Source organism: Mobula hypostoma, chromosome 4 (assembly GCF_963921235.1).
Source record: "Mobula hypostoma chromosome 4, sMobHyp1.1, whole genome shotgun sequence".
NCBI lineage: Eukaryota > Metazoa > Chordata > Chondrichthyes > Myliobatiformes > Myliobatidae > Mobula > Mobula hypostoma.
The window spans coordinates 86,975,498-86,992,499 of record NC_086100.1 but is presented as its reverse complement, the minus strand read 5'-3'; the positions used below and the strand labels follow the sequence as shown (position 1 = coordinate 86,992,499).

Below are 17,002 nucleotides of genomic sequence, written 5' to 3'. Positions count from 1 at the left end.
CCAGCAATGAATAGATTCCATAACCAATGGACTCACTTTCAAGGTCTCGACAATTCAGGTTCTGATTTTTTTTCTTTCTTTATCTATCTATCTATCTGTCTGGCTATTTATTTTCTTTCTTTCTTTTTGTGTTTGTACAATTTGTTGTCTTTTCTATATTGGTTGTTTGCCCATCTTTGTAGTGTGCAGTTCTTCATGGATTTGATTTCTTTGTATTTACTGTGAATGCCTGCAAAAATTAATCTCAGGATAGTATATAGTGACATACGTACTTTGGTACTAAGTATAATTTTTGGGGTATCCTCCTTTCATAAGAAACTAAGCGTATGAGACACAGAGGCATATGATGGTCATTCTGTTTCATGACTTACTCTCCCATTCAATAGATTATTGCTGAATTTCTGCTGCATGCGCCTTCTTATCTGTACTATATTTGCTTCCACAGCTTTTGGAGGTGGAGGTTTCCTATTATTCTTAATCTTCTGACTGCATGCATTTCTGCATCCACAGCTTTCGGGGTTGGAGATTTCCTACGATTTTTATTCTTCTGACTGCAGACATTTCTGCTCACCTCAGTCCTACTTGGCAGAACCCATGTTACAATAGCTGAACCCTCAATTGCAACGTCCCCAACCTGGGGTAAATAGTTTATTATTGTCACATGTAGCAAGATATACAGTGAAAAGCTTTGTTTTGTATGCTATTCTAGTGGATCATTTCAAATATAGGTACGTTGAGATAGTACACAAAGAAAAGCAATCGCAGAATGCAGAATATGGTGTTACAGATATAGGGAAGATGTAGTTCAGCGAGACAAATAAGTTGCAAGGGCCATGAAGAGGTAGACTGAGAGATCAAGAGATAATCTTTATGGTAAATGTGATCTCTTCAAGATCTTATAACAGAGGGATAGAAACTATGCTTGAGCTTAGGGGCACATGTCTTCAAGCTCTTGTATCTACTGCCTGATGGAAGGGGAGAGAAGTGAAAATGATTGGGGTGGGTGGGGTCTTTGATTTTGTTGGCTGCTTTCCCAAGGCAGAGCGAAACATTGATGGAGTCAATATAGGTGAGGCTGGTTTTAGTGATGAATTGTGCTGTTTTAATAACTCTGCAGATTCTTGAGTTTTGGGAAGAGCAGCTGTAATACCAAGCCGTGATGTGTTCTTTGGTGGACCGCTAAAAATTGATCGGGTCATGCTGAGTTTCCGTAGGCTTGTGAGGAAGTCGAGGTGCTGGGTGTGTTTTCTTGGTCATAGTGTCTATATGGTTGAATGCATGTAAGGCATCATAATTACTTGTCTGACCACCTCCTGCAGAGGTGAAGAGGGACAATGACTTCACACCTATGAGTTAGATAAATAAACACTGAAGTTCCACTCCATAAACCAGAATTTAAAATTTAGGATGATATTCCAATGAAGAGGTTCTGAGGTGCCTTCTTTTAGAAGGGATGTGAGGTCCTATTTGTTATAAAAGAATCTAGTACTTAAAAAATTCTATGGCTTAATCAAAAGATGACACTGGGATATAGATGGCCTGGCTCACATTTATACCTCAACAACAATTTCCCTCATAGAGTATTTTGTTACTTCCTTTATTACTGTCTTGGGACACTATCCAAATGAAAAATGATCAGGTGTCCTAGACTGCACGCTCACTGATTGTAAATCATTCTTGAGGTTATCAAAGGTACTGTATAAATGCTCATTTTTATTCCAGTATAACTGAGCACTAGTAAAATACATTGTAAACTGACAAAACCACTGGCGCCTGTTCCACTTTCTCTGACTTCAGGAGCTATCAGACTAACAGTGGAAGGAAAGTGGATTAATTTTGATTTGTTTTAAAACTTGGACTTTATTTGTTACAAGAGTTTCCAATGGGCTTCCCAGTCTTTAAACAAAGCAGGGTGGGCTCGGAGGCAGGCACAGGGCCATCATTTAGATCTGATCAAGGAAGGGACCGCAGTGGTAAGTGACAGATCAGCCCACACACAATCAGGATTAGTTGCTGGTCAAAACGCACATTTATGATGCACTTCAGCTGATTCAGGCAGTTGGATTTTGCAACTTGAATTCTAATAAACAGAACCCATTTGTTTGTGTCAAAATTCAATAAACTGGCAATAAATAACTACCACTAGATGAACCTTTGTACTCCAGCCCATTTTACCATATATTCAGTTGTAGAATCTCCACTAAATGTGCAGAGCACTTTAGAAAAAATATGCTTGAAACAAAAAGTTGCAATATTCTGCAAATTGGACTGAGCTATAAAAATAAGATGTTATTGAAAATGGGGCAAAGATTCTTGCAATCCATGGGAAGATTAAACAGTACAAAGGATATATATGGACAGGAGTTTGCTTCACTGGGATTATGTAAAATGGGAAGGACCTTGGTCCATTGAAAGAACTTATGTTCCATGGGACTGTGGTGCTATGGATCTGAAAAGTGTGAAGTTGCCTCATTTTAGAATGGAAAATGAAACCAACAAGAAAAATGAAATAGAGGGAAAATGTAAGCATGCCCTTACATGCACACATGTAGTTTAACATGTTCAGAACATTCAATAAATATTTGAGATATCATGAATTAATCATGTTATTTCTCTTTAGTCTTCAATCTGTGATGGTAACATTCTCCAGAAACCAGTGCCATTTCCAATTGACATACGGGTCTCCAAAGCATTCACCACACCATTTTCATGTGGCGGACCTCACCTCTGCTCTTCTCTCCCAACCCTGCATTTACTCTGCCCTACCAGTTAATCCCGGGGAAAATGGGGAATGAATGATAACTAATGCACTGGTTAGTAGGTTAATTGGTCATTGTAAACTGCCCTATGATTAGGCTACGGTTAAATAGGTGGGTTGCTGGGCAGCACGGCTTGATGGGCCTGAAGGGTCTGTTTCGTGCTGTATCTCTCCATAAATACCGTTTCCAAGGTGACAGGCCAATAAAGTTTATTTAGAGTCACAGTGTAGAAGCAGGCTCTTTGGTCCATCGAGTTAGCATTAACCATCAATCACTCATTTACACTAATTCCACATTCCCTCATTAAAATAAAATCTCCTCTCTCCTCTCGTGGTTCCCACCAGATTCAACCGTTCATTAACCTTACTAGGGGCAACTTACAACCTCGGCACAGGCAACACCTGAAGTCAGGGCTGGTCCTGGGTCTCTAGAGTTGTGAGGTAGCAGCTTAACTAACTGCACTGCTGTGCTGTCTCTTGCCAGACATAATCTCTCTGTGCAGACACAATCATCAAAGCTGGTCACCCAATTCAAAATTCTGTTCAGAGAAATGGCACTGAATGTTACTTGCAACAGGGTGTGAGCATCAGTATAATTTATTTTAACAGAGAAAACTAGTATAAAGGAATTTTGCCTACATCAGTAAGCAGATAGAATGGATAAAAAGTTGGGTGCTTGCCTGCTGCTGTTTGCAAACCCAGCTGTTACGAGGCACACAAACTGTAGACCAAAATGGCAAGAATTAGCTATTGGCTCACTCTGCGTGAGGTAGCTACTCTGACAGTATGACTGCATTGCATTGACATCAGTCTATCATTGTCACATGTACTCCAAACACATTAAAGCTTCTGTGCAACCCAGACAGATTATTCTATACATAAACATATCAAGAAAAACAGAATGCTGAATGCTGACTATGTAGCAGCTAAAAGAAAGGACTGTGCAGGTAAAAAATTAAATTGCAAGGGCCACGATGAAAAAAACTAGGAGATCAACAGTTCATCTTTAGTCTATTCTTGAGTCTAATAGAGTTGTCCTAGTGCCAGCGTGAATGCTATCAGGAATGATATCACCTTCCAGGCTTGGAGAATATTTTCCATTTTTACCAATGCCAATTGTAACAAAATGAAGAATAAAAACAGAGTGAAAGTAGACAATCCAATCCTTCAAATTCATCCACACTATGGTTGATCTACCTTAATGCACATTCCTGCACTACCCTCATTTCCCTTCATGCCTTCAATATCCAGATAACCAGCAATCTCTCTAAACGCCGAGGCTCCACAGTCTTCTGGGGTAGAGATTTACAAAGATTCACCTCTTCTGGGTTATCTCAGTCCTAAATGGTCTACGCCTAATTCTGAGACTGTGACCAGATTTCAGGGCAAACAATTTCCTTGCGTCCAGTCTGAGGTTACCTATCATTCTTCAAAATAACAGTACACCAAAGGGAGTAGGGAGTATCGTGCACTCTCACACCAATCCGTCTATGACAGCCGTTCTTAATATGGGGTCCCTGGACCCATCAGGGATCAGCAGATAAATTCCAGGGTTAGATTAATATTTTGTTAACTGTATTTCAATATAATTTTTTTGGTAATCCTATGTATTTCATTTTATACGTTTAAATACATTATTCTGAGAAGGGGTCCGTAGGTTTCACTGGACTGACAAAGGGGTCCATGGCATAAAAAAGGTTCAGACCATAAGACATAGGAGCAGAATTAGACCATCTGGCCCACTGAGTCTGCTCCGCCATTCAATCATGGCTGATTCTTTTCTTTAAACTTCTCCTCAACCCCAGTTCCCAGCCTTCTCCCCGTAATCTTTGATGCCATGTCCAATCAAGAATCTATCAATCTCTGCCTTAAATACACCCGATGACCTGGCCTCCACAACTGCATGTGTCAACAAATACCATAAATTTACCGCCCTTTGGCTAAAGAAATTCCTCTTCATCTCTGTTTTGAAAGGGTGACCCTCTATCCTGAGGCTGTGCCCTATTGTCCTATACCCTCCCACTATGGGAAACATCCTTTCCACATCTACTCTGTCTAGGCCTTTCAACATTCGAAAGGTTTCAATGAGATCCCCCCTCATCCTTTTGAATTCCAGTGAGTACAGACCCAGAGCCATCAAACCATGTTAATTTAGAACTCTGGTCTAAGACAAGAACATTGTTACTCAGGTATGTAGACAAAATATGTACACAATATTCCAAGAGCAATATCATCTTAGTGTATTTGTCAGCCAGCATTGACATAGTGGGCTGATGGGCTTGTTTCTGTGCTGTTTGGCTCTGAAACCTGAGGCAATTTACAATGGCCAATTAACTATACAACCATACTTATTTGGGACGCAGGAGGAAACTGAAGTGGCTGGAGCAAACGGGCAATGAGGGGAAATGTGCAAACTGCGGCCAGATAGCACCGGAAGTGAGGATTGAATCCAACCTGTGTAGGGAAAAAGCAGCTGCCTGATGCTGTATGTTGTCCAGTCTGGGAGGTCCTACTGGCAGAGCAAGCCAGAGTGCATGTTATTTCAGAGAGCAATTCACCAGAAACTGGAGTAGCCATGTACACAATGTAGATGTCTGAGACTAGGAATCCTTGGTGTCTAACCTACCTCCTAACTCCACAAAACCAGTCCACCATCTACAAGGCTCAAGTCTGGGGTGTGATGGAATAGTTCCACTTGCCTGGATGAGTACAGCTTCAGTAAGTCAAGAAGCTCGACATCGTCTAGGACACTGCAGCCCACTTGATAAGTAACCCATTCACTCATTCCACCACCAATGCAGAGTAACGGATTGTACCACCGATAGGGCACAATGCAACAACTCACCAAGTCTCCTTGTACAGTATCTTCCAAACTCACAGCTCCTACCAGCTAGAAGGACAAAGACAAAAAAACATGGGAACACCACCACCTAGAAGTTGCCCTCCAAGCCATACATCATCCTGACTTTGAAATATATCACTTTTCCTTCACCGTTACTGGATCACATCCTGAATCTCACTCCACAACAGTATTGTGGGCATGGCCACACCTCAGGAATGGCACTGGCTCAAGTAGGCTGCTCACCATCACCTTTGCAAGGGCTGTTGGGGATGATCAATTAAATTCTGGCTCAGCTTGTGAAGGCTATATTTCTTGAATGAATATATAAGAAAACATAGATTAATGTTAGTGACAACAAACAATCAGCCGGTGGAACTCTGCAGATCGAGCAGCATCTGTGAGGCAAAATGAATTTTGACTTCAAACATTGACAATTCTTCCCACTAACCACCACCACCTCAAAGATGCTGCTTTTTTTAGCCACTGAGTTCCTCGCTGCAGATTCTAGCATCTGTATTCTCTTGTGTTTGTTTAATAGCAGTGACCTCTCACCCTATCAAGTGTTCTCCTGAGGGCAGATTGGTCTTTCTCAAGGCACACCTTCGAACGTTGTAGTTCTCGTTTCTCATTCTCTAGCCGTGCGACAACCCTCTGCAAGCTAGCTACTCGCTCCTGGTAAGTGTGCTTTTCTTGTTGAAGCTTCTCAATGAACTTCAGCACCTCCTGCTCACTCTCCTGTCTCTGCTGCAACATCTGGCAAAAGAAGAGTAGAGAGCTACATACATGGAGTTCAACCAAAACTTAAAAGAAGAACAAACACTTTCTAACACAATATTTTAATGTAAAATTCTGACCTAAGAGAGGCTAATCATCAGTATATAAATTTCTGATTATTGCTAAAACACAGACAAATGCAAATTGTGCTCTGATTTTAAAGTTTGGAGGGTAAGTAAATTTGCTGACGGTACAAAGGTTGGGGGTGTTGTGGATAGTGTGAAGGGCTGTCAGAGGTTACAGTGGGACATTGATAAGATACAAAACTGGCCTGAGAAGTGGTGGATGGAGTTCAACTGAGATAAATATGAGGTGGTTCATTTTGGTAGGTCAAATATGATGGGAGAATATAGTATTAATGGTAAAACTCTTGGCAGTGTGGAGGATCAGAGGGATCTTGTGGTTCGAGTCCATAGGACACTCAAAGCTGCTGCGCAGGTTGACTCTGTGGTTAAGAAGGCATACGGTGCATTGGCCTTCATCAATCGTGGGATTGCGTTTAGGAGCTGAGAGGTAATGTTGCAGCTATATGGGACCCTGGTCAGACCCCGCTTGGAGTACTGTGCTCAATTCTGGTCACCTCACTACAGGAAGGACGTGGAAACCACAGAAAGGGTGCAGAGGAGATTTACAAGGATGTTGCCTGGATTGGGGAGCATGTCTTATGAGAATAGGTTGAGCGAACTTGGCCCTTTTCCCTTGGCGTGACGGAGGATTAGAGGTGACCTGATAAAGATATATAAGATGATGAGAGGCATTGATCATGTGGATAGTCAGAGGCTTTTTCCCAGGTCTGAAATGGCTAGCATGAGAGGGCACAGTTTTAAGTTGCTTGGAAGTAGGTACAGAAGAGACGTCAGGGGTAAGTTTTTTATGCAGAGAGTGGTGAGTGCGTGGAATGGGATGGGCTGCCGGCGACGATGGTGGAAGGGGATATGATAGGGTCTTTTAAGAGACTCCTGGACAGGTACATGGTGCTCAGAAAAATAGAGGGCTATAGGTAACCCTAGGTAATTTCTAAGGTAAGGACATGTTCGGCACAGCTTTGTGGCACTGTATTGTGCTGTAGGTTTTCTATGTTTCTATGTTTGTTTTACCCAGGGAAAGCCAATCAAAAACCAGGGGTCATAGATTGAAAGTGAGAGAGGAAGGATTTAAAATGAGTCTTCTTCACTGGAGGGTTGTGGATATATGGAACAAACTGCCAAAGGAAGTGGCTGATTACAACATTTTGAAGATACTTGGACAGGTTCATGGATAAGAATGGTTTTGAGGAATATGGGCCAAGTTCAGGTAAGTGGGACTAGCTCCGATAGGCACTTTGGTCAGCTTAGATGAGTTGGGCCATAGGGCCTTTTTCTGTGCAATACAATCCCATGTTTCACATTAAAAACTAAACTATACCTCTTGAAAACATCTAGGAATGAAGACTTGAGAAAATTACAGTGAGATTGTAAATTGAAAATTACATTGAGATCATTACCCTATGAAAATACAGGAAAATACATTGTGCAGATATTATTAGAAAATATTTCTGAAATGAGTAAAGTAATGTATTACAATGATGAACATGCTGATGCATGTGCTGATAGTCTTCAGGATTGTAGCATTGATCTATGACGAATGCTTCAATAACCACATTCAGACTACAGGAGAAATTTGCAGGAGGTACCATAGATGCCATGTTACAATCCATTTTCGCTCTTTTTCCCAAGAGACTGCTGAACTAAGTAGCCTTGCCCACCCCCACAGACTACATTCCATCTTCAAGGAGCATTTCAGTAGTAAGGAGAGAATGAACAGTTTGAGATTATTTCCCATGGAGTTAAGGAGGTTGATGGATAATATGATAGAAGTATACACAATTATGACAGCATAAATAGTGTAGACAGAAAGAACATTTCTCTGAGTTTGCTGGTATTTAAAACAAGAAGGTGGGAGGTAGAGGTTTAGAAGGAATTGGAGGGGAAATTTTTTGCACACATGCAGTACATAATTTTAGTCTGGAATTCACTGCCTGAGGTGGTGGAAGCAGGGACTCTCACAACATTTAAGAAGCATCTAGATAAGCACTTGAATCACCAAGGCATAGAAAGCCGTATACCAAATGTGGGTAAACGGAATTAGAATAGATACGTATAGTGGTCAGCATGGATGCGGTGGGCCAAAGGGCCTATTTCTGTGTTATATGACTTTATGGATGAGAGCCTTTATGCCTTTATAACTCAATTGCTAGAATAAGCTGTAATGTGAAAAACGTTTTAAAAAAAAGCTGCAGTTCCGCGATATGGCCCAAGGTATGAGTAGGTCCTGCTCTCAAGGACAATTCTGGAGACTCGGCCATCTGACTGGGGTCAGACATCTCTATGATGTCAGAGGGTATATAATAGAGGCTGCTTATGTCCTTCACTCATCCTTGTTAGATTCTGTTTGCCCCCAGTTTTTTCAAATCTCTGTTAGAACCAGAGTGCAGAAAATGGAGTGCCAGCCACTAATTACCCATGAGACAATACTAGCAATCTTACTAGTCACACTGACCCTTCTCCTCGCAGTTATTAAAGAGTGATAGCCTCAACTAATATTCTCATTGTACAATTTCTACACTAGGGACATTGGAATAGAGCTCACAGGATAAAAAGATGCTCTTTAGTATCAGTAGTTATTTCATTTTTGATTAGATTTTATATATTTATTTTAATTGACAGATGTTGAACATATAACAGTACAGCAGCAAAACAGGCTATTTGACTCCTAAACCCAATGCTAAATTAAACTAAATCTCTTGGTCCATATCCCTCCATTCCATTCCCTGCACATTTACCTCTCTTTCAAAAACATCTCTAAAAGTGCCACTATCATTTCTGCTTCACCACCTCCACCTCTGGCAGTGTGTTCCAGTGGGCAGCCACTCACTGTGTAAAAATCCTTCTCACATATCTTCTTTAAGCTTTATTCCTCATATCTTAAATGTCTAATACTCAGCAAATCTTTCCTGGGAGAAAGATTCTGACTGTCTACACTATCTATGCCTGTCAAAATTTCATAAACCCCTGTCATGTCTCCCTTCAGCACCAGCACTACAGAGAAAGGAGGAAGTTTCTCCTTGGAGCTCATGCTCTCTAATCCAGGCAGCACCCTAGTAAACCTCTTCTGCGCCCTTCCCTAATCCTCCACATCTTTCTTGCAATGGGGTGATGCAAATTGCACACAGTACTCCAAGTAAGGCATAAGCAAAATTTTATATAGCTATATAAGACTTCCTTACTCTTATACTCAATGCATTGAGCAATGAAGGCAAGCATGCCTTATCTACTTATCTATTCACATGACCACTTTCAAACAATCTAGCTCAGCTCATACACCTCTCTGCTTACAGTCATTACAGTGTAATAGGCTCAATTAAAGGCCTCACCCTGATATCTCATTGGATGCTATCAACAATGGTGCTCAGTGTTATCAAAGAAGCTTTGATCCCCTGATTCATCTTGCTTCATCTGCCAGAGTTGACCTCAAGTTACCTTAAATGAAGGAAGTGGACAATCTTCAACCAGCTTATCCACCCCGAACACTACTCAGCACAACTTTGTGGAAAATATTGATAAGGATGCCAATGAGGCTAAGGTTTGGACCTGGTAATGCAGCCATCAGTGGCCTGCCCATCAACTCTAACCTTCTATATCATGCTGCTGGAGGATACCTGATGCTTAAGGAGCCAACTAGAATGAATGAACAGATCTTGGAACATCTCAAAAGACAGGTCAAGAACTTTTCTACTGATTTGTTTTCTTATCAGTTTGGGGTTACACTAATAATACCCTGTGTCTCTTGACTTGACATAAGTCCCAGCTCCTGCTCTGGTAGATCCGTGTTTCTGTGACCCACCTCCTGCAGTTGACAATTCTGTCCTTCCATCTCCAAGTGCCTCAGCTCCAGATTCCCCTGCGATTTCTCCATGGACTGCACACGCTCGACCAAGGCATTGTTCTTCTTCTTGGTGTCTGCAAGCCCCTGACAGATAGTGTCTAGTCGTTCCTGGAGCAAAGGAAGAAGCATTCACATGACAGAAGTATACACACTGACATAGGGATAGAGGGAGGGAGGGGGAGGGAATTACCAGAAGTTGGAGAATTCTATTGCCCCCTCCCTCAGTGGCCTATCACCTCCCTCATGGTTCCGCCTCCTTCTACTACCCATTGTGTTTTCCCCTATTCTTTCTTCACCTTTCCTGCCTATCACCTCCCTGCTTCCCCTCCCCGACCCCTTTATCTTTCCCCTTACTGGTTTTTCACTTGGAACCTACCAGCCTTCTCCTTCCCACCCTCCCCCCACCTTCTTTATAGGGCCTCTGCCCCTTCCCTCTACAGTCCTGACGAAGTGGAGTCATATACTGTGTCCGGTGCTCCCACTGCAGCCTCCTATACATTGCTGAGACCCAACACAGATTGGGAGATCACCTCACTAAACACCCACGCTCCATCTGCCAGAAGAATTGGGATCTCTCAGTGGCCACCCATTTTAATTCCACTTCCCATTCCCATTCCGACATGTCATCATGATGACTCCTCCACTGTCGGGATTGAGGCCACACTTAGGTTGGAGGAGCTTCCAACCTGATGGAATGAGCATCGATTTCTCAAACTTCTGGTAATGTCCCCCAATTGCTCCTCTTCCCCATTTCCCATCTACTTTTCCCTCTCTCACCTCATCTCCTTGCCCACCCATTGCCTTCCTCTGGTGGTTCTCCCCCCTTTTCTTTCTCCATGGCCTTCTGTTTCTTTCACCAATCAACTTCCCAGCTCTTTACTTCATCCCTCCACCGCACCCCCCCCCCGGTTTCACCTATCACCTGGTGGTTCTCTCTCTCCTCCCCCCACCTCAGCTTTTTTTCTCCAGTCCTGCTGATGGGTTTCAGCCAGAAACTTTGACTGTATTTTTTGCCATAGATTCTGCCGGGTCTACTGAGTTCCTCCAGCACTTTGTGTATGTTTCTATTATATCCTTCTGTTCTTTTCTCTTCTGTGCATTTATCCATTCTCCGCTTAAATTGATCGTAACTTCTGCAACTCCATGTGGTAATTCTGCATTATGGTATGAAATTTCTCCTGAAATTCTTCATGCATTTATCAGTGATTTTCCTATACTTAGGGCCTTTAGATTTTGAAATTCTTCTTAAGCAGAAATATTTTATCTGAATTTAGCCTATTAAACTCCAATAAATTTTTAAAAATTCTATTCTCCGTACACAGCAAAGCAACTGCAGATAAGCATCGAGGACCTCAGCTATTCCTGAGTTGTGAGTAGGCACATACAAAGCATTTTTAAAGAGAACTTGGGTGGAATCTCCATAGCCACTAACCTGGTGTTACCAGCCATTATAATGACATTGCCTAGCCTACCCAGCCTTTCTTTGCTTTATTCTGTAAACTACAAACTGACCTTGTTACTGGATGTAATCATGTTTCGAAAGCTTTTTCATAACCTTTTGCATGGGACCTGAATGAGTGCTTAATCTGGCAATATTTTAGCACATAAGTAAAGGATGAAGTCTGATTTCTAGGCTAATCTCTTCCCCCACTTATGGTCATGGGACAAAGTGAAAAATTAAGAGGTAACCTATTTATAAAACGCTCTGGTTTCTGGATGCTGTTTGCATTTCATCTGTCTAATGCTACACCACTGGGAGATTTGTAAACTGCATCAACACAAGTTATTTTATATCAAGAGTCTTCAGGTCTAGGAGATTTCTGTTATATCCACCTATGTTTTCATTGTTCCTTTGGATACACTGAAAAAATATGGAATTCCATCAGCTCCCCAAATTCCTAATATCAGGACCTTTGTCATTGCTCAACTCATTCAAGGCTTCATGGTCTTCAAGTTATTTGCTATCTATCTGCCTGCCTCCTTCTCTTCTCTCTCTTCCCCCCACACCCCCTGCCCTATCTCTCTTCCCCCTCCAATCACCCCATTTTCCCCTCATCTCTCAATCAGAAATATCAGAATGAGTTTCTGCATTGGAAACTGGGACCACCACAATTGAGAATGAAGAATGATGAATCTGTTTGCAAGAATTGCATTATGTTGGAACCAGCACTTTATAATCAGACAAGTTGGATTGTTGGTTTATCCATGGAGCTACTATATCTGGAGCAATGCAATGCCGAGAAAGCTGCACTATGCTGGAAGATAGTCCTTAAATTTAATCTCACAAAGCTGCTTATTTTAGCACTCAATGAATAACAATGTAGTTTGGAGGGAGTGGGATACAATGGCAACCATTTGTGCTGCTCTGGAAATTTGACCCAGCTTTTGTTGATGTGAGTTGCACTTTTACGTTTGAGATCATTTCCACATCAGATACCCGACATTTACCGCTTTCAAACACTACGTGTTCCACATCACTAAAACCTTGCAGCCCTGGTGCAGAGCCCAAAATTATAAATTAACCCTGTCCCTGTCTTTTACATTGTTCACCTTGGCAATTGGATGGATGTGCCTGATTTGGAATTACTAAAACAGATTGGTAGGTCCTTTGCATATTGCTGTGTGCAGGAATTCCGCATGTGAAAATTGACTGTAACAGTGACCATATTTGTTTGTTGTATAGAATTTGCACATAAAAATGCTACACTGATCCAAATCTCTGTTGTATTTTGTGCCCCATTCCATAATAATGATTTTCAGTCTGCAAATAGATGAAATTACAAAGTGATACATGTGGATTATGCTGCCGTCATGTGCCCAAAGGATTCAATGTCCTCTTGCACTCATGGCTACCACGTTTTTGTACCAAAAGTAGAAAATGTTGGTGACTATCTTCTCACACACAATTCAGCAACAGTGGTCTTATGGTTCACTCTTCTCTCCCACCAGATTCCTTCTTCTACAGTCCTTTACCTTTCCCATCCACTTGGTTTCACCTAACACCTTCTAGCTAACCTCCTTCCCCTCCCCCCACCTTTTTATTCTGATGTCTTCCCCCTTTCATTTCAGTCCTGATGAAGGGCATGCTGCTTCTAAAACCCACGTTCACTCCCATGCCGCCTTTCCAATCATTCTCTGATGCTGTCCTGTCTATTAAAAGTGCACAGTTAGGCATATCACAACTCTCAGTACATTGGACTTCTGCCAACATAAACACACTAAGAGCTCTCTCCTGGAGATAACAGCAGAAGGATCAGACTCAGCTTTGCACAGTATCACACACACTGTCAGACTGTACTATAAGCTGCTGTCTATCCCCACTTCAAAAGGCTCAGTGTGGCTGCACTCCCACAACTTCAGGGTAACTTCACTTTGCCGGCTGCAATTTGTTTTCCATCACCATCAAGCTACTACCTCTGACTTCCGCTTTCGGCTGTCATCCTTGCCCGTGTACGCTGGCATCAATGTGTGCAGTAATTTCAGTGGCATTTCCTCATTGTGCCTGATTGAAACTCTATTTACTCCTGTTTACTATGGGTTAGGCTCCTGAAACTTGTTCAAACCTCTGCCACAAATTAGCATCTGCTCTATGCCGGTGATGTGTTTTACACACTGTGGATGAGATACAGCCAAGTCAAGAACAAATATCAGAGACAGATGCACTGAAGAAGCAAGGAAAGATACACCATTGCTTTGAGAAGCAGGGGAAAGGTTAAACAGACTGAAGGAGCAGGAAGCAATGAGCTGATGCACTGACACATAGTGATAGATGGTTCAGCACTGCAAGGTTGCAGGCAAAGATAGACAGACACGCTGAGATGGATAGATACACAGTAGAACAAGAAGAACTTGTAAGATATTTCAAAGGAACAGGGACAATGGATAGATACACCAAGGAAGCAGTAAAAGATAAATGGTGACTAAAGATTGGGAGATAGAGGTTAAGCTTTAATATAGATACAAATTTTAAATTGAGACTCTAAGCTAACCAAGGGCAAATGAGGCAACCATTTTTTTCAGAGCATCAGCTCTCTGTTCACAATGTCCATCCCAAACACTCCGATGGATGCCATTTTAAGTCTCCTTCTCATAACAAACTGTCTGCCCTTGAGACCCAATGCAAATGAGAAGAACAACATTTGTTATGGATATTCACTGCCGGGGGGGGGGTTCTATTTTTTTTGCCAATCTCAGCTTACTAACATAGTAGTGAAATCCATAGGATTGATTTGAGTAAGATGAACTTCCAACTAATATTCTTTATTCAGCTTTTTTTCATAAATGGGAGCCCGTCTTCAGTTTCTAATGAAAATAGAAAGCAATTATACATCTGAAGTTAAAAGGACAGTTTCGCAAATAAGCACTGTCCGTAAAGCGCAGGAGACTGGCTGAAAGCTCCTGGGCTGATTTTTCAAAAGTTGCAGTGTAAGACAATGGAATTATTTAATTGGGCTTGCTTCAACCAAGATAACATGGCTAAGTTATTTAGCTCAAGGAAACCTGCAGACCAGATTGACACTATCACTTAGCACATCAAATAGCTGACCTGTTAAAAGTTGGAAAGTTTGTGTGCTCAGAGAGTCTGCTTTACAACATTATCTGTGGGATCCTTGGAACATTGTCTGCAGAAGCTCTTAGACCGTTTGCATAAAAATATATTTGAAAAACTATCAAGTAGAAGAAAAACACTATAAATGTAGTGAGTAGACAGCCTTATTATGAATGGTTCAGGAATATTAAGAAGAATGACAGAAACACAAGGTGAACTAGAATCTGTTCCTCTGTCTTCGATTTCTGTGATGGATGATTTGTAGCTTTGTCTTTTTAGCTTATAGGAGCTGTAATGGGTTTTGGAAATACTTTGTGTTTTAGAAATCCTTTATAATTTGGAATTTTTTTTGTTGGAAAATCACTGTGAGTTTTCAATGTGTTTTCAGAATTTTGTCTGGATTTAAATGAGTATCACTAAAAATAAATGAGCAGTTTTTTAAACTACGTTATTAACTGGAAGTAAGTCCTCTTTGGTGGAGGTGGGGGTGGGGAGCCACCCTCAGATAGTGGGTATTGGCAGCTAATCTTGCCATGGAGGACAAACACAGAAGTGAGCTAGTCTTTGAAGATTGGGTGGTTACAGTGTATCCTCCCTTTAGTGAGGGGAGCCATAGATGTCCATATTGGATGGGGTTTAATGTCTTCACCTGGCTTTAGCAAACCAAATACAATACATATTCTGCCTGTATAGTCCACAACCCAATAGTATAATCATTGAATTTTCAGCTTTAAGTAGCCTCCCCTTTCCCTCCCTCTCCCTCTCAACTCTCTTTCTCTCTCTCTACTTTCTCTCTCCCCTCCCCCCACCCCCCCCCCACACACACACACACACACACACACACACACACACACCCTACATCACCCATTTTGACCCCCCCAGTTCCATCCATTTTCCACCCACACATTTCACTTGCCAAATCTCCTTCCTCATTCGATTCCGTCTGTCTGTCATTCCTCCTTTCATTGTTCCCATTATAACTTCCCACTTGCTGTCCATAAGGAGTTTGTACATTATCTCCGTGATCATCTGGGTTTCCTCTGGGTGCTCTGGTTTCCTCCCACAGTCCAAAGACATACCAGTGGGTGGGTTAATTGGTCATTATAAAGAGTCCTGTGATTAGGCTCGGATTAAATTGTGGGTTGCTGGGCAATGTAGCTCGAAGCACTGGAAGGGCCTTTTCCATGCTATATTTCAGTAAGTAAATAAAACTTCCCCTCTTTATCAAATTCCAGCACTAGTGGCCTCTACATCACTCCCCACCCTCACCCCACTATCTCCAATTTCACTTTCCTCTCCAACACTCTGACCCATCCGCACCATTCTAATCAGCCTTCATCTATCATCTGCCTGTCTCTGCCTCGAACTCCACCTCCATCTCCCCACCTGACTTTTTCTGCTCATCATTCCTCACTCCTCCTCACCTACTAGTCCCTCTCTCATCCCCTCCCTCTCTCCTCTTTATATTGGCAATTCCCTTCTCAGCTGTGATGAAAGGTTTCAACCTGAAATGTCATCAATTCCTTTTCCCACCACAGATGTTGCTTGAATCACTGAATTCTTCCAACAGTTCGATTTTTGCTCTGAGATTTACGAGTTATATTTACAGAGTTTGTGCTAAATGTGACCCTTAGTACATTGAAATATCCAAAAGTGTTAAGCTTGAAACACTCAATATTTGGTCCTACTGTTGGATTTTACGCAATGCCAGTTGTCTTCACATGAGTGAAGGTTGTGTGAGTCATCAAAATAATTGGATACAGCTGGTGTTTGTTGTCCTGGTTTTCCCATTCTCAGTTTCTGGATCTTCTCTAAGCTTGGAGCTCTGAAACTGGCCACCAGCCATTTCAAAAAATATCCAAGAAGAATTGGATTAGCTTTGGTGCTGGCACGGGGACACAATTAGTATTAGGGGCCTGGAAACAAAGATATTTCTTGAGAGAGATTTTGTCCATCTATTTGGCCATTAATGACAGAGTCCAAATGGGTAGCTGCCAAACAGGGGTAAACAATAAATGGTGAACAAAAGATGCTTTATTGTTGGATTCTAAACCATTGTCTAACTATTATGCTGACATGAATTCCATGTGGAAATTAATCAATTTCCTCCTTTATTGAGACATCTACATCACCTTAAGAATTCACAAATAACCCA

General features: G+C 41.7%; 1 protein-coding gene across 1 annotated transcript in view; it reads right to left on the bottom strand.

Annotated features, from left to right (window-relative positions):
- Window positions 1–17,002, bottom strand: part of LOC134345449 (rootletin-like) — a 387,184-nt gene that overhangs the window by 49,054 nt on the left and 321,128 nt on the right. The window contains exons 32-33 of the mRNA XM_063046136.1: window positions 10,257–10,406; window positions 6,153–6,353 (exon numbers count right to left, since the gene is read on the bottom strand). Coding sequence (XP_062902206.1) covers window positions 6,153–6,353; window positions 10,257–10,406 — 351 coding nt within the window. The remainder of the gene's footprint in view (window positions 1–6,152; window positions 6,354–10,256; window positions 10,407–17,002) is intronic.